Source organism: Pterocles gutturalis, unplaced genomic scaffold, assembly GCF_000699245.1.
Source record: "Pterocles gutturalis isolate BGI_N339 unplaced genomic scaffold, ASM69924v1 scaffold12451, whole genome shotgun sequence".
Taxonomy (NCBI): domain Eukaryota; kingdom Metazoa; phylum Chordata; class Aves; order Pterocliformes; family Pteroclidae; genus Pterocles; species Pterocles gutturalis.
Genome location: NW_010100546.1, coordinates 1 through 26,780, shown reverse-complemented (window position 1 = coordinate 26,780; position 26,780 = coordinate 1). Strand labels below are relative to the sequence as shown.

At 38.2% G+C, this 26,780-nt stretch overlaps 1 protein-coding gene across 1 annotated transcript in view; it reads right to left on the bottom strand.

Annotated features, from left to right (window-relative positions):
* CFAP43 (cilia and flagella associated protein 43) overlaps positions 1 to 25,181 on the bottom strand; it is a gene marked incomplete at its 5' end in the record, with an annotated part of 46,511 nt that extends 21,330 nt beyond the window's left edge. Inside the window, 15 exons of the mRNA XM_010080286.1 lie at positions 562 to 731; positions 2,222 to 2,362; positions 3,390 to 3,493; positions 4,507 to 4,655; positions 5,482 to 5,562; positions 6,675 to 6,791; positions 7,812 to 7,943; positions 8,666 to 8,745; positions 9,844 to 9,906; positions 11,560 to 11,710; positions 15,305 to 15,455; positions 16,856 to 17,023; positions 19,830 to 19,915; positions 20,705 to 20,969; positions 25,067 to 25,181. Of these exons, the coding sequence (XP_010078588.1) occupies positions 562 to 731; positions 2,222 to 2,362; positions 3,390 to 3,493; positions 4,507 to 4,655; positions 5,482 to 5,562; positions 6,675 to 6,791; positions 7,812 to 7,943; positions 8,666 to 8,745; positions 9,844 to 9,906; positions 11,560 to 11,710; positions 15,305 to 15,455; positions 16,856 to 17,023; positions 19,830 to 19,915; positions 20,705 to 20,969; positions 25,067 to 25,181 (1,973 nt within the window). The remainder of the gene's footprint in view (positions 1 to 561; positions 732 to 2,221; positions 2,363 to 3,389; positions 3,494 to 4,506; positions 4,656 to 5,481; positions 5,563 to 6,674; positions 6,792 to 7,811; positions 7,944 to 8,665; positions 8,746 to 9,843; positions 9,907 to 11,559; positions 11,711 to 15,304; positions 15,456 to 16,855; positions 17,024 to 19,829; positions 19,916 to 20,704; positions 20,970 to 25,066) is intronic.
* Positions 25,182 to 26,780: the final 1,599 nt, after the last annotated feature.

Below are 26,780 nucleotides of genomic sequence, written 5' to 3'. Positions count from 1 at the left end.
TTTGGGCCTTGAGTTTCTTGGCTCAGAAAGTACAGGACTTGTCAAGGAAGAACGTTCACCTTGGGAATACACCTTCTTGCTTGACCTGACTCTTAAACAGAGACCTAGGAGCTGCAGAGCGCTCCAGTTCATCAGCAGGCAATGACAGCAGCTTCCTGAAGCTCCCACTACTTCATTGCAAGGCAGAGCTGGGCTGAGTTTGCAGTTGTTTCTTAGTCATAGGCTCAAATTGAGTCAGTTCCTTCAATAGCTGGCTATTCAAGTTACTCACCAGATTGCACAAAAGCACAAGCCTAATACAGAAGCTACATGTGAAGTGCCTGCAAGCTGTATGAGTTTTAAGAACCAGTATTTGGCTTTCTCTGTAATAGAACAAGGAGATTGCTTTTGCCAGGTTTCTGAGCAGGTGGTAGGAAACTGAAAGTTGATGTTTCTGCATGGAGTAGGTATTTTTGGTGCAGAGAGGATTTCTTAAGATAACCTAGCGTATTCACTTCATCTACAGCCTTTGTTCACTGGTATTTAACCACCACCCAAAATAAAGCAGCTTCAGAGAATTACCTCTTCAGAGAGATCGTATTTACAGATGAAAGGTGCACAGGTACAGTAGCCATACACAATGTTATCCTTCAATCTGACCGCTGAGCTCAAAGGGTAATCCAGATCATATTGCTTCTTTTCAATGGCACTAACATTAAACATTCCTTGTTCATTAACATACTTATCATTATCTGAAAGATCAAAACAAGAAACTGGGAGGAAGAGGCATCACTACCACTAATGCAGGTGCTTCACCTATCAAGTAATTATGAAAACTAATCTCAGCAAGGAGTGAGCATGATGTGAGTTTTCAAGGAGGAGACTGGGAATTAAGATACCTAGCTTTAACGCTAACTCTGTGGGTTGTGCTGATGTAGCACACTGCAGTGAAGCAGAGAGGTAGCTCTACTAGCTCTAAAGAAATACTAGAAATAATTTAACCACAGTGGTGTGACAATTTGTATACAGTATTTACCCTGCTTCTTGGGTATTATATAAGCAGCACTAATTACTTTGCATGGAGGTTCATGTCATCATTGCTTTAATCTACAACTTGTTTAGGCATCTTTGCCATGAAGTACACACAGCTTGGTGGTATTGGTTAAAATACTTAAGTTTACACCTTCAGACAGGCATTACATTCTTTTTGGTTGCTTAATTTGAGCTATAAAGAGACACCTGAAATTAAAACGGATACAATAACTGTAGATCTTCATCAGCTTTGAAAAAAAAGCCCCATTTTATATGTCTAAAACTGGGCACAAAAAGAAGCCCAACATTAGTGAATATTTAAAGAAAATACTAACTTGCTTGAAGATTACTTTTTTAACTTTGTAAATTTTAAGGCCTTTTAAAAATTATATGTAAATAACTAGAAAATCTGACACTAGACTTGCTAACAGTTTTACAGAAGTTTTCTCCACAAAAGGCTTTGTTAGTAATTCATTTGCATATTATGAGAGTAAAATGATATAAAAATAGAATTATGTTAATAACGAACACAGGCTGCCTTTTGCTTTAATGTGACAGACAGAAGACCTCAACTGTATCGAAACCTCAAACTATATTTATTTGGCAATTCTTAGGTGGAAGAGACATAAACTGGAAGAGCATGGTGCCACTACCAACCAAGCACACTTTTTCCTTGGTGCTTTCATATAGCAAAGCTATAACGAAGACAGGGAATCATTACTTTTTGAGATATATCAACCTTTAAACTTTTCCTATTGAGCTATTATATACCTATAGTAATTCCTAGAAGAGGCTGGTGGGATTGATTCCACATTGAACACCTGATACGCTACTCTGCACATGGGTGATGCAAGCACAAGGCCTCTTTATGGTTGGCTTTGGGCATTGCCCACACGGTAGTAATAATAATAACAACAATAAAACCACCAAAAACCACCAGTAGCAGTAGTAGTTATGTGGTGGCTTTGTGATTCTGCAAGTGAATTACTTCTTCCTTCCCTGGCTTTCCCACAAAATATCACAGTCTTTCTGCTGGAATGATTCAGCTCACTGTAAGTCTACAGACTCCTGTATGAGAAATAGTGTCCCAGGAGAATGTACCAATGAGATGAAGAAAGAGATTAAGATTGTTAGTATTTTGTGTTAAGGGACGGTAATAATATGTTCTTGCCTTATAAAAATATCAAATAGTATATATTTCAATTCTTACCTCTTGTGAGTGCTGAAGACAGACAAAAAATTTCCAGTCTTGTTCGGTGGACCTGTGCTATATTAAGGAGTACCACCACTTCAACTAAGTAATTCTCGAAGTCAGAAACTACAGAAATATCCAGCACTTCATCTGCCAACACTGAAGGAGGTAGAAAACACCGACGCAAATTGTTACTGAATCATGGTAACATCGTTTTTACTAAGATACCACATGAAACAAAACCAGATCCCTGTTCAGGATACATCTCAGCTCAACCACACTGTTCTGAATTTGCAGTAAAATGGCAGACAAGCGACAATCTGTTTTCAGAAACTACTGCATGCACACAGCTTCAGCTTGAGGCATCAGTGCTGTGAATGCTAAGCACCAGAGTGTTGTTATTACATTAAACATTCATATCTGAGTTTACATCCAGCTTGAATTGCAGCAGTTTTGAGGCTGGCTGCTGATAACAGTCAGATAAAGCACAGAAAAGCCCTCCTCTAAAAAGCCAGCCAGACAATGAGAACATGATCAGGGAAATTTTGAAAATTACCTAAGGAGATGTAATGCTATATTGTCAAACCAATTAAAATGATAAAATAATGTCCTTTATACTTAAAATTATGATGAAGATCTGTATGCACAGATGTGATTTGTAAGTATAATGTTATTGGAATTGAGAGACTGCATAAATAAATTCACAAACTTTGGTAGATTTTTTATTCTTCAGTATTAGCCAGCAAAGCTGACAATTCTAGCAGTCCCCATGTTAAAGATGTCTAGGGTGGACATTTGTAACAGGACATTACACCCAGCTATCATGACCTGCAGTTTTTTAGTCTAAGTTCTCATATGGTAAGCCACAAAGGTCTTAAATTCTTTGCCAGCACTATTTTGTGCTGGAGTTGTTATCACTTGCTCAACTAATCCATTGTCTTCCCTGTGACTTATATGTGCCCAGGAAGAAAAGTAATATTGATGCATTTGTTAACTGAAATTACAGGGGAAAATAAAAAATATTGTCAAGGAAAAAATATGGTTGGGAAATAAGTGGGAAGAATATGTTTAGTTGTCCTAAAAATAAGTAGAATGAAGGAGAGTGGCTTAGTCTGATCAGCAAGTGTACTTAAAATACAGCAAATAGTGAAAACACAATGTGATTAATGTTGTTAACATATATTACCTACATATCCAAGAACTTCAAATAATTTTGAAGGTCGGGCATCTAGAATAAAGATATGTCCTTCTGTAGCTCCAGCGATGAGGAACTGGCCACTCTGATCATAGCTAGGTAAAATATAAATCCAAGTAGAAAACAGTTCAATACAGTCAATAAAAAGGATCAAATAATTCCACTCCCATAACTCTGTTGACTTCATTGAGGGCATAAATGCAACTGAAATTTCAGCTTCTAGGTTTACAGGGTTAGGGGCTGACAAAAAGCTCAGTGCTATGAGTGCAACTTCTAATTGAGTGGGTGGTCAAACTAAAGCTAATGATACTCCATAGTACTCTATGTTAACAACTTTATTAAATCTTTATTTGAAGTTCACTTCTAAAAATATAAAACTACTACACAGATTTTGATACTATCTTGAATAGCCATTTCTTTGTTTGCATTGATTTGACTTTGAATAATTTGCTTTCTGTATCTATTTTTAGTATTTTATCTTAGGTAACTATGAAGAAATCACACCTGAGTCTGAAAATAACAGGCAGATTTATATTAAAGTTTAACAGTCCAAAATCCATTCTCTTTTTTTAAAAAGTAGAAGTAAAATATTCTCATATTTTTCAATAATTGAAAAAAAACCCAACCAAACAAAGAGATCCTTTTAGATTACTAGAGCTAATTACAGGAGGCTTGGTAAATTCTGGAACTGTAAGCAAATGAATAATTAACAGTGGTAATAAAAATCCATCATATAAGAAGGGATGACTGAAAGGCTTAAACAAAACCTCAAATTTATATTCAGTGAGAAATAACCCTCTGAATTCAGATATGTGGACTTATGCATAACTGCTGCATATGGTGATCTATCAGAAAGAATGTTACATATCAGTATATTCAGTGCTCACAATTAAACCTTCTTACAATACAGGTTTATTATATTTCTCTCATATAAATCCTGCTACTACTGCTCTTGCAAGCAATTCAGAATATGTTGGAAAAAATTGAAGCTGTTAAAATATTTTACTTTGTTATTTTTAGAATAAAAACCTCAATAATTTTGTTCAAATACCAGCATTACTCAAGCAACAAATTGACAATATTCCTGCCCTTGTTGCTACATACTTACTGCAAAGACAGCACTGGAAATTCAGAAAGAAAAATTCTGTGAACAACCCGTGGAGCTTCAGCTTTGGTAACATCAAGGAAATAGATGTGACCTCTTTTGGTCCCTACAGCAACACTGTTGGAGGAGGGACAGCAAGCCATAGTAGTTGCCTAGTTGAGAAGTAAAAGGTATTTAACAGTTCCATATCTTTCTATATGTTATGCTACACGTTCGTATGCAATTTCTTTTACTATTTAAAAATGCATAAAACTTGGAGAAAAAACCCCAAGTGGTTTATCTAAAAAAACTTTTTTTTTTTGACAGAGAAAGGATTTTAGAGACATCATCAGAATTTTACCTGTGCTTTGTATCTAAATGCCAAAAGCTAATTCTGAGCTCCTCAGACAAAAAGCCATTATATCCACCATCCAGATTTTAAATTAAGGAAGTTCCACCTAAATAAAACACTGAATGCACTGTTATGTTTATAGCTACTATAGAAAGAGATTTTTTTCATTACTATGTCAGATTTCAGGGTTTGAATGCATCTCAAATCAGGACAAATCATTAACAGTTTGAAATACTTTTATCAACTCAATTCCTAAAACCTGTATTTCAGACCAGTCAGGGCATTTAGTTTTTATATACTTGAAACTCTTCTTTCAGTTCTGACACTCAATAAAAATAAAAATTTTCTAAAGTAATATCACTAAAATTTAGATTGTTATTTACAAATATATGCTTAAAGGCACATCACTAGGACATTAGGCTGAAATGTTTCCTCTGCTTTATGGCCTGATTAAATATGTGATTAGTTCAAGGAAATATTCTGAAAAACTATTTTTAAAAAATCTCTTTCATGGATTGTTCAAAGACACTATGGAGCTTTCCTCAGCACTGGTTGATACAAATTTCTGGAATAGTATGCTATGAATTGAAAAATATTAAAGAAAATTTTAAGTATCAGTCACTACATAAGCTCCTGGTTACGTGTACCTCAATTTCAAGGTTTATCTTGCTGAGGTAAGTTCCATCTTCCAGGGACCAAACTTGTACTTCACCTGAAATGGTTACAGACTGTCGAACAGAAGAAAAACAGTCAAAAGAGGGTGGAATAACCAAATAGTCTGGAAGTGACTAGTGATCTTCTATAGAATATAAGTTCAACAAATATCTGAGCATAGTGATCAAGGGTTACTAGTTTTGCTTAGAATTATCTTGCTTTTCCTTTAAGTCCAGTTGCTGCAAGGTAGACCTGCCTAGGGAAAACATTTAATATTTTTTGTGAATTGCTGCAACTACAGGAATGGTCTTTAAGCAGAATGAGACAATCTAGGGTGAAACATTTAAGCTTGATCAATATTATCACTCCCACCATTCAGACAGCAATAGAAAAACCTCCTTATAATTTCCTTTGCATAGGAAAGGAGTTAAGGAGAAGTCTTGTTTTCTCACATGACAAATGATGCATATGATAATGGTGCTTGAGTTCTTGTATCCAGGCAATTTTATAATTCCACACTAAAGTATGACTAGAGATCAATCAACCCTCACATTACTCATTCAGAGTCAGGTAAAATTGATCATTCCCATGATAAGGACAAACAAAGAGATTCAGCAAACCTAATTGATTGAGACCCCAGGGTTCCTAGTCTGGCTACTTGAAGAATTCATGGGCTGGAGATGAATCAGACTTGCTGGCCAAAATATATGTCTTGCAGGAGTCAAAGACATGGGACGAAAGCAAAGAATTTCTCAGAACTGAGAGATCAATGAATAAGGTCACCTTTGTCCCTGGACTCAGGACAAAGGCATCTTTCAGGCTGTTCCAATTTGTGCTGAAGGTGGAAAACATCAGTAGGAATCTCTTGTCCCCACATCTGTTCTCTGAACTGAATCTACCTTTTGCTCAGCTATGTTCTTGAACAATAGTGAGCCACAAAAATCAACAGCAGAACCAATATGACATTTAGCAATCTGTGATTATCCACCCTCCATTCTAGAGCAAGTTCTGATCCTTTTATGGGCCATACCTGCATTAATGCAGTTTACTTCCTTTAATGAGACGTTACACAACTGTAACAAATATCACAACAGTAGCAATCTCTGCAAGGCTACTGATTGTGTGCCTTAGCAACATATTAGTTACCTGAAAAGAGATACTTATATATAAGAACACCATTTCTTACCACACAGTACTTGTTCCCTGGAGTAAGAAAATCAGCTGCCAGAAAACAACTGCTACATGTGTCCAAGAGTTTGACAGCTTTTCCACTGTGGGCAGGTTTGTAAGTATAGACTGTCCCCTGACAAATAGAGAGAAATAATCCATCACTGGACTTTGAAACTTTTAATTAAAAGCTTTCAAAGACTTCACCAAAAACTACCCATCTTTCTGAGCTTTGCTCTTTAGAGTTTTATATTTGCCTCTAAACTGACGTAAAAAGTGCCCAGTAGAATTCAGCTGGATTTAGTGGATGATATTGATTTACACTAGTTGAAGATAATTTTAGAATAAGTTATGTTTCTCAAAATTGCATTAATAAAATAATTTTAAAACACCCTACTTCATGTTACTCCAGGAATCAATAAATATTCTAAACCAACAGAAAATCAAAAATATAAAGCTTTAAGATATGTTTTTATCTGAAGATCTCAAGGCCCCTTAGAAACAATTCATAACTAATACTGTCAAAGCTTTTAGAACTGCTCTACTTGTTTTATAAAAGGAGAATGAAATTAGCAAGAGTGTGTGATCGGAGTTACCATTGCACTGCTGTCCTGAACCCAGAACCTCCCGATACATACACACACCCCCCGCAAAAACATTTGAAGAGCTTTAAAAATGCCAATTTAAATGATTAAAGGTCTGGAAAAACAGGTAGAATTTGAGACCCCTCAGGTAAGATCTCTGGACAAGACAACTCTACTGCATAGCCACAGTAGGTCTGATGTATGCAAGCTAGACTTTTCTTACTGTGCAGGCACACATCAAGCCTAGAGCTCATGCACCGTAGGTCCCACATGACCTGGACACACTGGAGACCCTGAACATGTACTCCACTGGACACACACAAGTATTTTTGTTGGAAAATCTCGGCATTAGACGCTTTAAAATCCACCATCTGTAGGAGACAGTTGTTCTGTGCTTCATTAAAAGTCTTTCCAATCCTTCCTTAAAAACACAAGTTGAACTAAGTTCACCTGCAATACAGCTTGTTCATTCATGTGATTACATTACAGACATTTCATACTAATAGTATCAGCATACACACAGAATCACAGGAACATCCCATTATGCAATGCTATTATCTCAAATCCTATACCTGGTCAGTGACAAGCAGAATTACAGAGTAATCAGGAGAGAATATGAGGCTGGATATGGGTTGTAAGATATCAGCGCAGATTTTCACCTCATACTGCAGATCTTTGATGTGATAAAAGAATAAAATGCCCTCCTGTGCAGAAAAGTACAAATCCACATCAGGTCTAGGTCATTTATCCTAGCCCACTCTGGCAAACTGAACCCCAAGAACTTCTGAAAATCCCTAAAGTAACAGTATCCCATCACAGTATCCCATTTAACTGTATCCCATCACTAATGGTCTCATTTGCCCCTAGTATGTTTAAATCCAGAGGACTCTTACCCTTGATAATAAATCTATTGAAAAATGAAGGTGCTCTTTCACACAAGTCTTAGTCCATGTTTGATAACAACAGGTTCTCTCATCAGCTAATACTTAAGATTTCATGTTGGGTTTTTTGAGACAGTATAAAAATTTGTCCCACTCTTGAACAGCAATGTACAACGGCATTGTCAATTTGGGTTAAATATTGAGTCAGATTTTGTGTAAAACAGTTTGGTAGTTCTCTTTGCCATTTTCTCTCCTTTCCTATTTTTCATCTATCCTCCCTTTCTGTCTTTTGTTAAAAAATGAGATTGCTTTTGTTGCTTCTTTGGCTACAAAAATGGAATCTCTTCCCACCCTGCTCCTGATTTCTTATCTCAAGTCATAACAAAGAAAACACATACAACACCAGAGAGGACCTTTATAGTTCTGCAGCTGTCCCCTTTTTTCTAGCTTCCGTCTTTGCTGCAAACTCTGCAAATATACTCCATTTGATTGTTCTTTGATTTTCACACAATGAGAGTAAGTTAAAAGCATAAAGGATGCCTTACACTTCCAGCTGCATACAGCCCCTCGTCACAAAATGCCATAGCAAATAGAACTTGTTTTTGCAGATCCTTTAGTTTGCCACCTGGGAGCACAAAACCAACATAAAAGATCAAATTTAATTTATTGCAACAGTGTGTCTCAACTTCAAATCTGGGATGATTGAGTATTGGTGAATAAAAAGGCTCCATGGGCTGTATATTCTTTGCACTTTTTGTTGCCATAATGAATTGAAAGGCTGGTATACATAATGTGAAGGGACAGTCCTACTGTGGTCTGATGAACTGGAAATTAATTTGAGAAATCATTTGATTTTGTAAAGGCTGCTAAACAGCCACGTTAAAGCTTTTCAATAACAGAATCATAGAGTAATTGATGCTGGAAGGGACCCTAGAAGTCCTCTGATCCAACTTCCCGCCCAGCACAGAGCCAACTTTAATGTTAGATCATGTTGTCCAAAGTCACACCCAGCTGAGGTCTGATTATCCTCAAAATGGAAATTCCATAGCTTGTCTGGGCAACTTAGTCCCAATGTCTGACTACCTAATTTATTTTTCCTAATATCTACCCAGAATTTCCATTGATGCAAACTGTGTCCTTTGCCTGTCTGGTTCCATCTTCTCTGTAATCTTTCATTAGGTAGCTGAAGCAGTGGTAGAATCCCCCATTTCCTTTCCTCCAGGCTGAACATAGTTCTCTTAGCCTACCTTTTTATGTCATGTACTCAGACTCAGCAATAACCTTTGTGGCCCTATGCTGAACTTTGTCCATTATGTGAATATCTTTTTTGTACTGTGGAGCAAAAAACAAAGCATTTGAAACAAACCCCCAAATCCTGACTCAACTAAATTACAAGTGATTGTAGCTTTTAAAAAAAGTTGCTAAAACTAGCAGTAGAGAAACTCTTCTAGCATCACTTACTCCAGTTTAAATTAGAATGAACAGAAATTATTTCCCTGCCACTGTTTCACCTGAGGCTATTAATTTGGCTGTCTATTAGCACAAAAGCTATTAATCATTTGTCATGTAAAAATATAAAAGATTGCCATTAATGTGCCTTACAGAGGCCAGTGTGAGACGAGTTTTCTGAGCAGTGGCTTCCACCTGTACTCATATATTTTTACTCCCAGACATCACTGATGCTGACTAAAAATCTATTAGCTTGATTTGAACATGGAAATACCTTTCTTCTTCTGTACTTCTCTACGAACATACGACACCACATCCGATACTTTACGTATGTATTCTGCACAAAAGAAAACAATTTATAATGTCAACCTTGTTTATATGTCAATATTGCAATAAAAGTCAGTTGTATTCCAGTCTACTGAACAAAAGCCCAGATACAGATTGCAGTATCTTTTAAATTAAGCAGAAGCTTTAGTACAGCATGAATACGGACACTTTTGTTACACAGTTTTAGGACAGGACTCAAAGAAGGATACACAGGCCAAGGAAAAGCCTGAATGGAATATATTCTTGTTGCTTTCCGCTGAACTGGCTAAAACATTTCTGGTCAGACCTCAGCTTTTTATTTGCTGATGATTTCTTCGTGATTTGATAAACTTAAAATTCTGATAATCTCAATAGCAGAGAAATAATGCTGGTTTGTTGGGGTTTTTTAGGAGCAGCCCTTCATTTCTGTGTTAACTATCAAAACTGAACAAAGATACAGCACTTTGTAAAAGTCAGGGACACTTACTGCAGCTTAAAAAATAATGTATTACATGGCCAAATAAGAAAACAAGGTTATTACCAGACTGTCTATTAACACTGATTCAGTGTCTGTTAGAGAAAGAGTTCTATGCTGGTCTACAGCTGGATATTACCTAGTTCTAGGCCTAGGAAGAAACATATTCCAGTACTCCTCTTAGACCTGACTGAACCAGTGAACTTCATGTGCACAGTATGACTGACACCTTCCATCCCAGCAAAGGACAATAGGGTATAGGTTGCCATTGCCAGAACATTTTATGCTGACTGTGCCTTGCTGTCCTCCACCTTGGGAGCCCTCTGAATGGGTACAAAAGGGTAGTAGGTGGCAGGTAGCAGGGAAGAGATCTCAGGATTCCCAGAAAAAAGAAGGCACGGAATGGGCTGCTGGTGCCAGAAACTTTAGTCAGTCACTAGCCTGCCAAAGATCCCCATGAAAAAAGACAGGTGGGAATATATATAAGGCAGACAAATTGCCTTGGCAAGTTGCAATCAATCTGAGGGACATTTACCAAGTCCTCCTATTCTAAAATAAATTAAAAGCATATTTCTTTGTTTGAAGCCAAAGACATCTCTGTTCACTCTCTGTGCTTCATGCTTTCTGCAGTAAAGTCTGATAGTCTTTACAGCCTTGTTTTCATTAGAAAATAGTTTATGTAACAGCTGACCTCAAGGAATTATATTAAGCAATGTTACATTGAATTCAGTTTTGTTGTTTGAAGACTTGTCATGAGTCTTCAAAGATCTGTTCTAGCATTATCTAACATACCAAATGAGGACAATCCAATATTCCATGCAAAATAAAATAATTGGTATGTAACTAATAGCAAAAAGACTGTACATAGCTGGTATATTAATAGTTTAATGTTAATCTAGTAGGGCTCTTTAATAAGATCTGAGGTCCTGGAACTATCATTCATTTTATCAGTTTTGATGTATTTAGAGCTTTTTTTTTTTTTTCCAAAGAAAAATGAAAGCCAATTATTGGGTGCTAAAGAAACACACAGAGAAGTCCAAAAGACATTCTCAAGTATTTATCATACTAATAAAAGACATATGGCCCTACAATATAGCTTTACAATTTCTGTAACGTACACACTAGGAGAACAGAAGAAAGCAAAAAAAGCTTTCACCTATCCACTTTCCTCCCTACTTGAATAAAACACACAAGGCAGCTATTTCTTACCAGGTAGGGGTTTTTGTTGAAGAACAGAAACACTGCATGTCTCAGCATCAATTGCCAAAACATATCCTTCTTTACAGCCCATGTAAATTTCTGAGGTTGCAGTCCAGCAGTGGGCAGTAGGAAGCACTGAAGGCTTAATATCTTTTCTAGGCTTCATCACAAAAATAAACAAGCTTAATCAATAATTGTCCAATATCTGTACAAGCAGTTACATACACTTCAAAGCAAAAAAAAAAAAAAAAAAAAAAAAAAAAGATAATTACCTCATAGAGTCTGACCACTCATATAACATCAGCCTTATTTTATTCAGTTAACCCTTCACTGAGGGCTAGTAACTTGAGAAACAAGAACATTTTCAAGAAAAGTCTATGACTGGAGATAGCAGTGGTGAACTCACCTCTCTCCCTAGAAGCTTATTTAAATTCTGAATTGTATTTCATTTAAAAATTATATCTTTTAAAATTTGAATTTATCTGGATTAATTCTCCAGTATTTGCGCCTGTTACAGTGTTCTCCTCTAGCCTGGAAATCCCTCTAGTATCTTCCCTACCCTTGCAAAGATATTGACCCACCATAACCAGGTTATCTCCTGATTTTTTAATTATAATATTATGATAAAATTCAACACATTGAGCCCCTAGATTTATTTGTTTTTTTAACATCAGAATAGCACTGGAAGCCCATATTGAAAGGGTCACCCACTATGACCTCACCCTGACAAATGCTTTTCAAACTGCTTTTCAGAATAGTCTTCCACTCTGTAGACATAACCTTCACATGTGGTTTTGCATACTTGGTAGTACTAAAATGTATTTTGTTTGAATAGTTTATCTTATCATATAACCCAAATTTCTGTATAAAGCAGCTCTGTCAACTTCTGTGTCATCTGCAAATTAGTTATAGAAATATCCCTGCCACAGGCTTCCCATATGCCTTGAATTCCATTTTGCTAAAATAAATCTCATAAATCCGTCATCCATAAAACAGGAAGAACAGAACTTCTCCACCAAATATTATTAAAAACAGTGACCTGTTCAGATACAACAGTAATAGGGGTCATATAAATACCTTGATAGATAGAACCAGATTAAAGAGAATTCACGGAGGGAGAGACGGGAACAGAACACAAGAGGACCTTGGGAGAACATTTAAAAGAGAAGATTCAAAGAACCATGCATGTGAGCAGAAATGGTGAGTAACACTAGGCAATACGATGGATGAAAAAGAAGAAGAGTCTATAATTCTACAAAACAACTACTGTCTAACTGTTCTATAAAAAGAGGAAATATGGGTGGACTTGTGATGAAAACAAAGGACAGAGATTCATAAGTACCTAGATTTCATCAGTAAAATATGACAAGGACGTGCTATATGATTCTGGGTAACTAACTTACTCTCTATTTATGCTTACAAAGCATTTTTAATTTCTCAGGTGAAAATGTTACAGAAATAAAGTATATTAATATTTGTTTTATAAATCAAATAGGACTAACAGTAATAAATCTATAACAAATGGGGCTTTACATCACCCAGAAAAACATTTAATGTAGGCATTTTCACTGATTTTATGGGGCTTGAACATCACAAATCTTTGTGAAGGTTGTAACTGAAGTGAATCAGAAGCTTCTTGTGTAAAGACAACTGCTGTAATGTTCCTTTGTACCTGCGGTCATGACTGTCTTTACACATCAACTAGATAAAATATGTTAATCTTAGGATGAGATTACATAAATCCCAAACCAGGTTGCTTCTTGACCTGTGCATTGGTACAGTGGTGCATAATAATAATGTTGTCTTTTTTTGCACTTCTTTCCCTCTTGAGTAGCACCTCTTCAGGGGAAAAAACAAACAAACAAACAAACAAACAAACTGTGATGGACCCTTGTCATGAAAAGTTTTATAAAAAGTCAATAGAACAAAGTTAGTACTAGGAAAAGTGGTCTTGTCATGGTTAAGCATATTCAGAAAACTCAGGTCCCAAATGTAAGAAATATTGAAACAAAATTTAATCAAAGGCAAGAAAGAAAATGATTGAAAGCTGTAGGATATTTCAATTCCTTTCAGTCTGCTGCCCCTTTGTGGTTACACTGTGGTACGTACCCAGCCTCAGTATCTTGTTCCAGAGTACGCAATCCTAACACATTTCAAAGAAGCAAACAAGTGCACTGGCAAGGGGCTCGCTTTTCTTACTTGCCCCTCACACATTCCTTAGGAGTGGGCTGCAGCCTCCAAGGACCATGGACTACAGGTTGAGGACAGCTCCTTTAAATAATAGACTAAATAAATGGTTCTCCACTTTGAATGCTTACATCAACGTGAAAAACATTGATCTCAACTGACTCAGATTTAGTTATAATGAACAAAAAATCCCCCCAAAAATGGGAATGCAGAGACCCTATAGTGGTATCTAGTATGGCTGAGTGCACAAACTTTTTTATGTGGAACAGTTCACAACATGGTTCTGCAAATTCAAGCATAAGAACCCACCGTTCCTGAATGGAATAACATCCATTCAAGGACAGACAAACTCTATTAAGCTTTATAGACCTAATATGGCAGTTGCTTTTTTCCCGAATACCTCTTGTAATTCACTTTACTGGCTAAAGAACAAAGTGGTTTTTTTGCAATTCATCATCTGCACACAATACAAGAGGCAGCAAGGCAAAAGAAAAAGGTAATGTCACTGATGAGCACACATTAACTTCATTTTCCATGTTCTAAGCAATCTGATACATAAACCATTCACGTGTAATCCTCATCAGCACAGGATGTTTGTTTGTAGTTACTGATTGTCCTGGAAACCAAGGGCATCAGCAGTTACTCAGTTAAAAACCTCTGCAAATCTGAATGCATGAAGCCATGAAAAGAGGATGAAGTCAGGAAAGCATCATGCCCCATTTTTATTCTGCTTTATAAGTAAAGTTTACAGCAGAAACCTGCGGTAATCTGAGAATACAGAATTTCCATCTGTCCACTGAAAAGATGTAGTATAATGTCAGTATCATCTTATGCATGGTACTTTTTGGTGTCTCATCACAAGCCACCAAATAGAAATTGATGGTCTTAATCTTAGAAGAGAATCGCAGATTTGCACACTAAATGTTTTCACACTCGCAGATGCTTCTAGTTAGTAGTCAGGTGAAAGTAAATTTCAAACAAAATGAGAACACTTTTGAAGGGAGAACACCTCTCAAGGGAGGCTAACAAGTAAGTGATCAAATGTGAGACAAATGGGCAGGTCCAACACTGACAGTGGTATGGAAATGTATTTCAGAAGCCAGGGTTGCTGTCTGGAATAAAGCCTTCAATGTTTCCGTAGCTTGAGACATTTTCAGAGTCAAAAAGAAAACAAATTTCAAAGGGAAGTAAGGATACCTGAAGGTTACTATCAGTTTAGCATGGAAATAGTTTTTCCAGGTTTAAGCAGGTCATATTAGCGTGGACGTGGTTGAATGCTGACATGCTTACACTGCTTCTGGGATACAAATTAGTACCTCCACTGCATTGATATATTACTATGGTAGGACCTGTGTCCGAAATCTCTACATTGGACCACACTGTTCAGCAGCAGTGTATCTTGTAAGTCTCCTGTCAAAATGGATTTCAAAAATATTGTTGAGACAACAGACCTATTTACTGGGATGTACCTGTTTAACAGATATTAAAATTATTAATTCATTAACACCTATTTGCCCAAAAAGCATAATGAATTGGAATAGTAAAAAGGAAAAAAATCAGTATCTACCATGAATGTTTCTGCTTCATCTCCCACCAGTCCAGCAATGGCTGAAACTGGCAAATCAGGGCCATAGTATTGATCTTCACTATAAGAAACTGGGAAAAACAAATCCTTATGAGGACTCATGGACCCTTGTCCATCAGGGAGTTTCACAGGGCTGTGAAAAAGCAAAAGACACTTTCTGAGGAGAAGAAATATTACAAATAATAAATGCTGATACAAAACTGAGAAGCATGTTTTCAAAACTTTGAGACACCAGCTCAGCTAATGGGCTTTACTTCTGCAAGAGGATTGTTGCAGGCAATAATTCTACATGGCACATACCATTTCACTGAAAAGTAATCGCAGTTCTACTGCTAAAGAGGAATGTTCCTCACTGGCAGAAATGGATTGCCATGTTCTAGCCCAGTGCCTTTTCTTGTTGCCTTGTATAAACAACCATTCCATGTTACTGTCTCCTCATTAACGAGGATTAATAAAGTCACATACCTAAGTTGCCTATGCTGTGAGGATTCATGCTTAATGTTTACTTGGAGAAAGTTTAACAATGATGAAAAATTAGTAGTAGCATTCGCCTATTGCACTCTGGAAATCAGTGTATGATGCTACAATGCAGGAGTTGAGAATTCTATAGCTTACAAACCATGTCGATCTATGACTTGGAAAACATTTATGTAAAATAAACAATTCTCAGTGGAGGTTTAACCTCTACTGAATTGAATGAAAAGTGAGGAAAAAGTAGACGTGTATTTTCACATGTACTCTGTAACGACAACAGGCAACAAACCCTTTAGTATTCTTTTCAGATGGCAAATTAAGGCCTTGTCTATACTTTCACTAGAATAACTGTGTCAATGGCAATATGTTGGTTATATTCATAGTTAATGAGGTTAAGCATACTTGGGAATTGTAGAGTAGCTGCCACTGAAACAGCACAGGTGTTATACTTCAAGGACTCCAACTTGAATGATACACACTGCTTTTATACCAGCCTCAAAAAAACATTTTAGCATAAACAGATCCTAGGTTTGCCGTGCTCAGTGAAGTGCATTGACAGAGCCATCCCCTCTGGACCTGTAAATTGGCCACACAAGCTGGAAATCACACAGAAAACTGATCCTGCTTTTGGTATAATTTGTGATTACAACAACATATTGTTTAATTATGCTTACTAGGAAGCAACTTGATCCAAATTTGGTCATTTCATAGTTACAAAAGGAACATTCGACATAGAGCCACTTGCAGGAAAGCAGTCCAGGCACTACCTCTTAATTCAGTCATGCACATTTTTTGCCAAAGAGGGTGCCAAAGCAGCTGACCAGTATTAGCTTCATGATGTGCATAATCTGGATGCATGAGTGCTAAGAAATGAAATAATAAATTCAATTCACTTGACTAGACAGATACACATTGGTTGTGATTTAGCAAATTACTGATTGCAATTTCTAGATGAACTAAATTGGATCAAATTCTTTGCAAACAGATTTAGTTTGATAGTCTTTGTTATTAAAATATACTTCTAGATTTTTCTCTTAACCTGAAGGGTGTTACACTTACTGTCGCTTAAGGTGATGCTCGTCATTATTCCTTTCAATATGCCAGATAGTAACGGAGCTCTCACTAACAAAACATAGTTGTTGCCAATTCACAGGGTTAAAACTTAAAGAGGTTGCTGTTACCCCTGGCTGAGACTCACTGCACAGGAGGATATTTTCTCGCCAGTTCCTTCATTAAGGAGAGTAAAAGAAAATCAAATTCATTAAATAAGTCAAAAACCTTGAAGCCAAAGATCTGGATGTGGTTATGACCAACATTCAACATGAAGATTGGAAAACAAATACTTTGTCACTGACAAAATATTTCTTCTGTCAAACAAGTTAGGTCCTCTTGAGAATGAAAAGGAGGTGGTTAATTAGCCACACATAAAATTAATACTGCTACAAAAAGACTGAATAGTGAAATAAATTTGAGAATTGACATTTCAGAAGCATTATCATGCACTTCCTTTTGTGGAAAGACCAACAGAGTCAAGAGACATGGATTTTTTTCTCATCAGTTCCATCAGTGAATATTTGAATGGGCCCAAACAATTAACTTCAGCACCCCAGACCTCAGCCTTGCTTTTTCAATCCATAAAATAATGATTACAGTGTTTGCAGGCTTGCAGTTAGAAGGTATTATAATTAGGAAATAAAACACATTCACCCTGTGATTATCAATGGATGATTACTTAGACAATACAGTAATTGTGTTGTCAATGCTGACATACAAGCTATGGCTGCATTTACTAACTTGAGCACAAAACAGGGCAGAATTTCTATGGGGCTGTTTTGTATAGCTGACATAAGCCTCGGAATCTGCTTTCCACTGACTTTTCTTTTGTCCAGTGTAACCTATTTTATGTTCTCACCATCTAATTTGCATATTTCTCCATTATCCAGATTAATTCTTGCCTGCATGTGCATTTTTAGATGCTGTCCAAGAACTGATTAACAACATTTGAAGAAAATGGTTAAAATTGTTTCTTAATTTCTTTGACAATATATCTGACTGTTCATCTAAATAACGTTTATAGCTTTAGTATTTGTCATTACTGCTGAGAGGAAAAAAAACCTAAAATGCACACACTACTGTAAATGGATTTACTAGTCCTGTTTTGGCCTGTAATAAATTCACTCACAGAAACAGTCCAGGATGCAAGACACTGGTTAATACTGATAGCATATGCAAAAAATGACAAGTATTCACACATACATAGTAACTCTCATTAAAATTACAGATAGCTGTAAGCTGCTATTCTGACTTTAAAAGATATCAGGGTAGCTCTCTAAAGATCTGTCAGTGTGTTCTCATCTCATACCTAACTGACAGTGCCAACACTCTTTTATTGTAGAGAATTTATTAAGCTCTGAAACTATATGGTACATGTATCTGAAAAAGAATCTGGCATTAAGCCTCTCCTTTGAACAGAAAATAATAAAGATCTAGGGATAAAATATCTCAGATGAAAGGCAGCTTTTAGTTATCCATAGGCTTTCTATATTTTGAGACTGACATAACTTTGAAAACATCTCTTTTACCTCTGATTACAAACTATCTGCTTCAAATACAGGAAATGCAATCATCGTATTACAATCATACATTAAGAATGCTAAATACTGAGACTTCTTTTATCTGTGCACACACATTCCTACAAGGAATGAACGATATAATCCAATTGCAAAAATGAAGGTCCTGATCTCACAGTAAATTCTTGAATCTCTGTTCAAGTTATTATCAATTCTAAATTTAACATTGCAAGGTAATTCTACTTTGTTACTAAATTCTTTCTGACTGGAATCTAGGATAGTTCATTTATGACAATTAGCTGCTGATAGTCATATCCATGCTGACTCAAATAGGTTTAAATTTTTTGGCCTCAGAAATTGCCACTACTTTAAAGCATTTAAATATTTCTATATATTTCAATTTTTAAGAACAATCTAGAGAAGTCTTTCAAGACAGTGGATTTTTGCTTAAGTGCATACAATGGACACATTAGACCACATGTATTATTTCTGCTCTAAGTGATAAGCATGTAAACTCTTCAGGCCAGTGAGGCTGTCTTCTTGGTTTCTACTGTAATATACACACAGATATCCTCCCTGAACTACTGTGTACTATCAGAGTTCACAGCAAACATTATTCTTCTTCATAAGGGATAAAGAAGAGGCATCTGTAATAGTATCTACTATCAGTACTAAATTCTGAATTTACAGGAGTTTCTGGTTCTTCAATAATTGTTGTACCAGAAAAATTAAATTGGGAGTATACAGAACATTCCTTACATGTCCTTACTTGTCTTCCACCTACTCCACCCTCCCCATTTGTTTTGAAGAAGTGCTCAGACTCCACAGTCAATGGAAGCTTGCTGGCAATGAAGGCAAGAGCAGGATTATATTTTTACAGAACAATTAAAAACATTAAATATTCTAACTTTCTGTATCTACACTGTATTATATAGCATTTCTTTTAATGAAAATGAGCAGAAAATTATGATCTAAACCAGTGACATGTGGCAGTGTAAACATTGAGGACAACTATAAGACAGAACTAAGATCAAGCACAAGTAATTAAGAGGAATACTGAGTGGTCCAGGGGGACAAAAAAGTAGAAACTGGCTTTAGAACGTTTTTCCTCTTCAGCAGGCAACTTTCTTTCATAAACAGGATGGTACTCAACTTCCAAGGGTGAACAGATAATTAACTGATGCTGAAGACTTTACAAGTACTCCAAAACACAAAATTTTGAAGAAGGTAGAAGACATCTGTAGCAAAGTAACATTTTGATTAGTGGCTACTAATACTAGAAAATAAAGAACAAATTTGGTACAGGAAGTTTGCAGGCAATGATCAATCAGGAAAAAAAAAGAAGTTATGAAGGCCACCAGTGTGTCTTTTACATTTATTAACTTAATTTATGCTAAAACAGCACACACAAAAAAATATGAATTAAATGTAAATGGTATTAGAGATTTTTTTTTTACTCTTACCATACTGAAAGAACAAATTCTGGGATTGAAGAGTAACTGGCTAGATATGGGCCTGTGAAACTAAATGCAAGTAAGGTGTAGTCCAGCTGAGCATGACCTGAAATGTAAAAATAAAGAACATGGTTTTTAATTGCCCCGGACTTACTGGATACTATCACAGATAGAGTACTCTTCTCAGTTCCTTTATATCCAATTCTTCAAAAACATTCTTCAGGCCCCTGATTCCTTTGCTTTACTCCAGATTGTTTTGATTTGATCATAAAAATGTTCCCTATGTATCACTGCTTGGAATTTTTTCATTTTTTTTAATAGTACCTCAAATTTGTAAAGTATTTTTTCCCCCAAGTACCCTGAAATCCTTTGCAGTCATAATTTCATTCATATACATGATAAGCAAGTAGTATGATCCTTGTTTATATGGCAAGGAAATTGAAAATCGGATAGGGTAAGGAACTTAACTAAGGAGAGGAATATTATGGAGCAGGCAAAAATATACATTAGATCGCAGACTCCAAAGTTTAACTGCTAGAATCCTCATTCCTTTCACATCTCAGGTTTCTCATTGTGGCTTTCAGCAGTCTGCTTGGAAGCGTACTGCAGTATGAATTTTTTTTTTTATATTCTGACTATATTTTCCTAAAATGAATTCTATTTCATTCCATTTATTTTCCCTTTGTTACACTTCCATTTTGCATTGTCATATTCCTCCCTAGCTTAAGCCTAACTAAAAGTAGTGCACTGGAAAACTCTTTCCATGCATCTTGTCATGAGACAGTTTCCCATCACACTGGTTTTCAAGTCTTATTAAAAAAAAACCCTTCAGAAAGCGGACGATTTAAGTACTGTTTTAATGAAATAGTGACAAGGAGGGTTACCACACTGCTACCTTTTAATTCTGCCAGTTTACTCAGTTCTGGAAAACTGTAGATATATATGACGGGATTCAGCTTCCGGTCTGAAAAGGCCAGCACTTGACTGTTCCCATTCACTGCAAGGGCTCCCACCTGGCCAGTCTGACACTGCAGTACTGTAGTCTTCTTTGTTTCAATATTCAGGAAGAGGACATAATTGCCACAAGGGTAGCAGACAGTTTGATTGTTGACAAAGCCAAGGTTCTTGTTTGAGAAGCCCTGAACCCAACTTAAGAAAGAGCAACTGAATGTTAGAACATTAATCAAAGACACACATTACACAGAATATCGTGATAAAGGGAATGTTGTAGCCTAAGTTACACTGAACAGATGCTTGAGATTTATCGAAAAATCACAGAAAGGTTTGGTTTGGAAAAGACCTTAAAGATCATCAAGTTCCAACCCCCCTGCCATGGGCAGGGACACCCTCCACTAGACCAGGTTGCTCAAAGCCTCATCCAGCCTGGCCTTGAACATCTCCAGGGATGGGGCATCCACAACTTCTCTGGGCAACCTGTTCCAGTGTCTCACCACCCTCATAGTAAAGAATTTCTTACTAATATCTAATCTAAATTTACCCTCTTTCATATTTAAGCTATTACCCCCTGTCCTATCACTACATGACCTTGTAAAAAGTCCCTCTCCAGCTTTCTTGTAGGCCCCTTCAGGTACTGGAAGCTGCTCTAAGGTCTCCCTTGGAGTGTTCTCTTCTCCAGGCTGAACAACCCCAACTCTCTCAGCCTGTCTCATAGTCGAGGTGCTCCAGCCCTCTGACCACCTTCATGATTTTTTAGACTCATCCTCATACCGGTGTTGCAAACCCACAGTAACTTCAAGATCTAGTAGGACGAAGATCTCACCCTGATGAAGCACAAACGACTGTCATAAAAGCATGGAGAAACACTTTTATTTCTTTCAGTTTTCACTAAAGTTAGCCAGTTTACAGGCTCTGTTTATGTACTCATATGTCATAGTAACAGAGTATACCTTTATTCTGAAAGAATTACCCAGGTGCGAGCCACACCTGGGACCCAGTTATGTTTGCTTAACTTTTTTACACTTTCATAGTTTATCTCATCTCTGTAAAGAAATAAAAAAATATACAAAGGCACGGCTTGTATTTATATGAACCTAACCAGGGCTGTTCTCCTTTAAAAAATCCAGTACTTTAACATGGTAAAACTTTGGAATGTAAACAGTATGTGTTACACAAGGACTGAAATAAATTACTGAAGAGGAGTCAGCTTATGAACTTACCACGTACCAACAAATTAATAACTGCCTGCAGATGTTTTTACCTTTTCAGAAAGGGTGTGGATAAAATCAGGCTCCTCTTATCAAAGGCATTTGCATTTACCACTAAGTACAGGTGTCTGACTGAGCCACAACTTAGCCTGCTAGTACCATGACAGAAAAGTTTCAGCAGTGTAACAGATATCCTTTGTGTACAACACCGTCACTAGCACCTTCCCTTCTAATTTTCATTCAGAAACTTTCCATCTTTTCTCTTCTTCCAAATAAGAGCATTTGACTGGAAGAGATCTGTGTCCTCTGCAATTGCAAGCAGCATTTTGATGCTCCTTCAATGAACATAAGAGTCATAAGATCAGCTCAGCTGCTGATCCTCTGTACTCTTACTAGAAGATTGTAGTACAGCCTCAGGACTTTCATAGTTAGGAACATTTAAAATGACTCATTTTAAGATATTTATGTCCAGCAATAACTTCTCCTTATTTTTTTCTGAATAGTCTCTGCTCTTGGCCTCTTTCACTACACACCAGAGGAGTACGTGAGGAGTGGGAGCACACCGACCATGTGCTTGTGCAGATGAACTGAATACCATGGCAACAAAGAGAAGACATTTCAGCTGATGAGTATTTTTCTGGACTATTTACACAAGAACTAGATGTACGACTTGCCAGGGAACATAAGCAGGCCTTTATGAACATGCTCACAGGACCAGATCTATGCTTTTCTCCAACACTAGATCTGAATCAGTGGAAATTAAGTATTCTTAACTTCTATTCACAGCAGTAAAATGAAGTCTAGAAAATACGTATGGAGTGATAAATTAGTGGGATGACAGTGCAATTAATCATCCTTATAGAACCAGTAAAGGCTTAAGGGGACAAGGATTCAGGCTGTTATCTGATGTCAGCTACGACTGGTGCAGTACACACTGAGTCAGGTAATTAGCCATGGCTCACCCACGTGCTTTCCATGCTGTGTCTGTCTCCAGTTCTGTATAAACATTGTCTCAGAAGCATTTCAGTCATAAACTTTGCCAGCTGGTAAAATGTAGATGGGGCAAAGTAATTAGAGTTGCTTGGAAATTTCCTTACAAACATTTTGCCACTGAAAAATCCTACTTCATACAAAACAGGTTATTTGAAACCATGAGTTTTGTTAAAATTCTGTGTGTTTTCTGAAGACAAAAACCACAGCATTCCAATTACCCACTGCAAGGTATTTTTTGTCACTTTAATCTAAAACTGATATACATACTAGTACTGCTAACATTGATTTATAAGAAAGGCAAACTTTAAACTTTTCTATTTCATGGAAATGGGCTTTGCTTCACATTCAAAACAGTTACATTCTTTTTTATTTTGCCTGATGTTTTCATTTCATAATGGTGTTTTCATAAAGCAGAAAACCTGGGTCACGGCTGTTCGAAGCAACACCAGTTTGCACAAGGATCCTCTCCTGAATAGCAATGACATGCTTCAGATGGTATCTTTTTTACTCTGCAGTTATCAGAATGGTTAAGGCTGAAGCCCATTTCTCCCGTTACTAGAAAGAATTACTAGAACAAAAAAAATTTTCTTTCCACTAAAAAGTACTGCACCTATAATTACAGATTTATGTCCCATACTAGCCATAAGCATTGATGGAACTGCTGGAATACTTACAATGGGCAAGGAAGTTTAAACATCTGCCCCAGTACATAGAAAAATGTCTACACATCCTAGATTGCTGTGAAAGTCTCACTCGAGATAGGGCAGGAAGGGTTTAATTCATCTATAGCTCCTGTTTGTTCAAAACCAAAAACCAAGTTGTTGGATTACCAAGCGCTCTGAAAGAGAAGCGTTTTCCTGTATATAGTGTGGGTTATGTTTGTGGCAAAAGGAAATCTGAAATTACCCGTCATGCAGGTTAAGATGCTGAGAGAGAAAGGCAGGAGCGAGGATGCTGAATACCAGGAAAATTAAGAGCCACGGCAGAAGATTAGAGGGGGGTTTAAGAGGTATGGAACAGCCACAGAAATTCTAGATGTTGAAGCAGTCAGGGTAAAACAGAAGAGAGATGTGGCCATGAAGAAAACTGAACTGTATGGATTCACAAGGCCAAGTACTAAGAAGAAAGGCATGGCCAAAGAGTTCATCAGGACTGCGTTCTGCAAAAACCACTACACAGGAAAAGACAACAACACATGCCACACTTCTTATCAACTCATCAAGCTCAAGCTTAAAACTAGTCAGGGTTGCTTACTTCTCATTTCAGACCCTCCCAGTGCTAAGGGCAAAGAACTGAAATTTCATCCAAATCCACCAACGGCTCAGTCCCTCGTATATGCTGCAGTGCAAGCGTGTCTCTCCCTCTTCTCCACCCCCAGCTGCCCTAACACAGACCCACAACACAGCAGACTCTCTTCCTTTCCCTGCTAGACCTGTCCTCTGACCGCTACACAGAGCTGACCCGGGGGGAGGGAGCTGGACCGGGGGGCACAGGAGAGGGCCCCGGGCACGCCGCCAGGGCCAAAAGGCTCCGGAACGTGTGCCGTGTGTGGAGCTGTCCCAGCCAGCCCCCACCTCACTTCCAGCGCGGCCTCCTCGGCCGAAGAGCAGCAGCGGTCCGCCGGGGCCTCCATGAGCGGCTCCTCACCGGCCGCCTCCATCCGCCCCGCACCGCTACCAGCCCGTTTACCCTCAGCTCTTAGCAACAAGAACAGCTTCTGCTATTAGCTGACACACACGGTCCGCCAGGCTTAAAGCAGACAGCTGATTGGCCCTTGTCCGCGCGCCAACCAACCAATGAGCACGGGAGGTAGTTAAAGGGCCAGGAGCATGTGGGACAGAAGAGATGTCGGTGCAAAGCCATGAAAGGAGCTGTCTACAGTCACTCTGGCCATTCTCGTACAGGCACCGATCTGTGGCTAATGGGCTAGCTCTGCCCCTGAGTCACTGATTCTGTGCCCTTTAACCCGGGTGATCATTGCTGCCACGTCTGCAAAGCAGGTGGCTGTATGGGATGTGGGAATGAGCTAGCCTGGAGGGAACATCATGGGTTCCCTCGGTTGGCCACCCTGCCTGTCCTTGCGCTGGCCGCACGCTCACTGCTCCTGTTCCAGCAGTGTCTGGCCTTTCACTTAGTGAGGTAGCTGTACCTGTGCTGGTGCTTCTCGTGTTTTTCTTCAAAGAGAGCCGAAAGAAGTTAACCCCTGGAAAGAAGGGACAGTATTTCTCTATATACTTACAGCTTTTAGCCTGGTAACACAGTACGAGCCTCCACGTATTTTAAAAGCAAAATTAGCAATAACCTCTCCTTTTCCCTTTCCTAAAGGGAGAAATGTTATTTATAGTGTCTGGCTTGCTCGTGTTAGTTCGTTATTGCTTATCTGTACAGTGGCAATGTGCAGTTTTGCGATACTGCTATGCGCTCACAGTGCTATAGAGCAGCCACGGAGAGTGGCACTCCTATCCAGAGGCAGCAGGACAAGCCCGTAACTTCCCTCTTGTCTCCACAGGTGCTCTGTATGCCATGCAAAACCAAGATAGGATGAGGAAATGGGTTTATTTTTCCATGGTGCCTTTGAAGGGCTATTGTAGCATGCAGGACTTGTGATGCTGCTTTGGGTTCCTACATGCCTGTCTCCAGGCTGTGATTTAGCTCCTCTTAATTGCTAAAAGAAACTTAAAATGAATTTTCTCTTTTTTTTTTTCACAACCCAAAATGTTGCTGAAACTTTCCTAAGGACAGCCTCTCAGGGGAATGAGAAATCTGTCCTCTAACACAGTTTTTTAATGACAGGAGAAATTATTTTGTTGGCAATGGACATCTTATTTACAGTTCCTGTTTGCCTAGGGCATGGGAGGCTTGTGTAATGGATTGCCACTCCCTTTCACTGCTGAGTTGCTTATTAATTACATAATCAAACAGCAATGACTTAACAAAAAACCATGTTGTTCTGCCATTCAAATGGATAATGGTGTCAGGTTCACGGTCACTGCACCAGTGGCCCTCTCGGTGTTTGCCTGCCGGAAAGATCACCACAGAGAATACTGGTCTTTGTGACATGATGCCTGAGGCCCAAATCCTGTGACAAAACCAAACCAAAAGTCACCAACAGGCAAAACTTTCCCACTGTGCAGAACGGATCACCTGACGAGACTGGAGAAGCTCTGGTTCCTCTATTAGCCTTGGGGGCTTGACAGGGACGCGTCCATTGCCAGGAGGCCCAGGACTGTCCCTCCATTGGCTATAGCTGCCCCAGCCCTCTGGTGTCTGTAAGCGTCCCGTTCCCTAATGATGTACAGCTCTGCCCTGAAAGTGGGTGGGTGTGTGTGGAGCCCCAGGAAGGGAAGCGTTTTACTTCTGGGGCCATAGATCAACTTGGACACTGTGTGAAATTTATTAAGAGAAAGGCTCCTCCATCTCCACTGTTAGACCCCAGGAAAAGCTGGTCCAAGGAAGGCCCTGGTGCCCTCACCTCAACTGAAGAGGGAGCAGAAGTGATGGAGAGCACTTCAGTCCATGCTTCGGTTCTCTTTTTTGCTCTCTGCTCATACTGATGTAGAAGCAAGCACGAATCCTTCGATGATTGCAAGGTAGTAATTAAATCTAACATTTGCTGCACCCCCTTCCCTATTGTGTCCTCTTGGGTTTTCATCACAAAGCAGAATAGCTGCAGGAGAGAGAAACCCTCCTCATCGTCCTCAGGATGGGACTGGGTCAGATTTTGAAGGGCAATAGGTGATGCCGTGCTGCCGCGGCAGGAACTGGCCCAGGAGGCCCTGCCTGGGGGGCTGGCAGTGAGGGA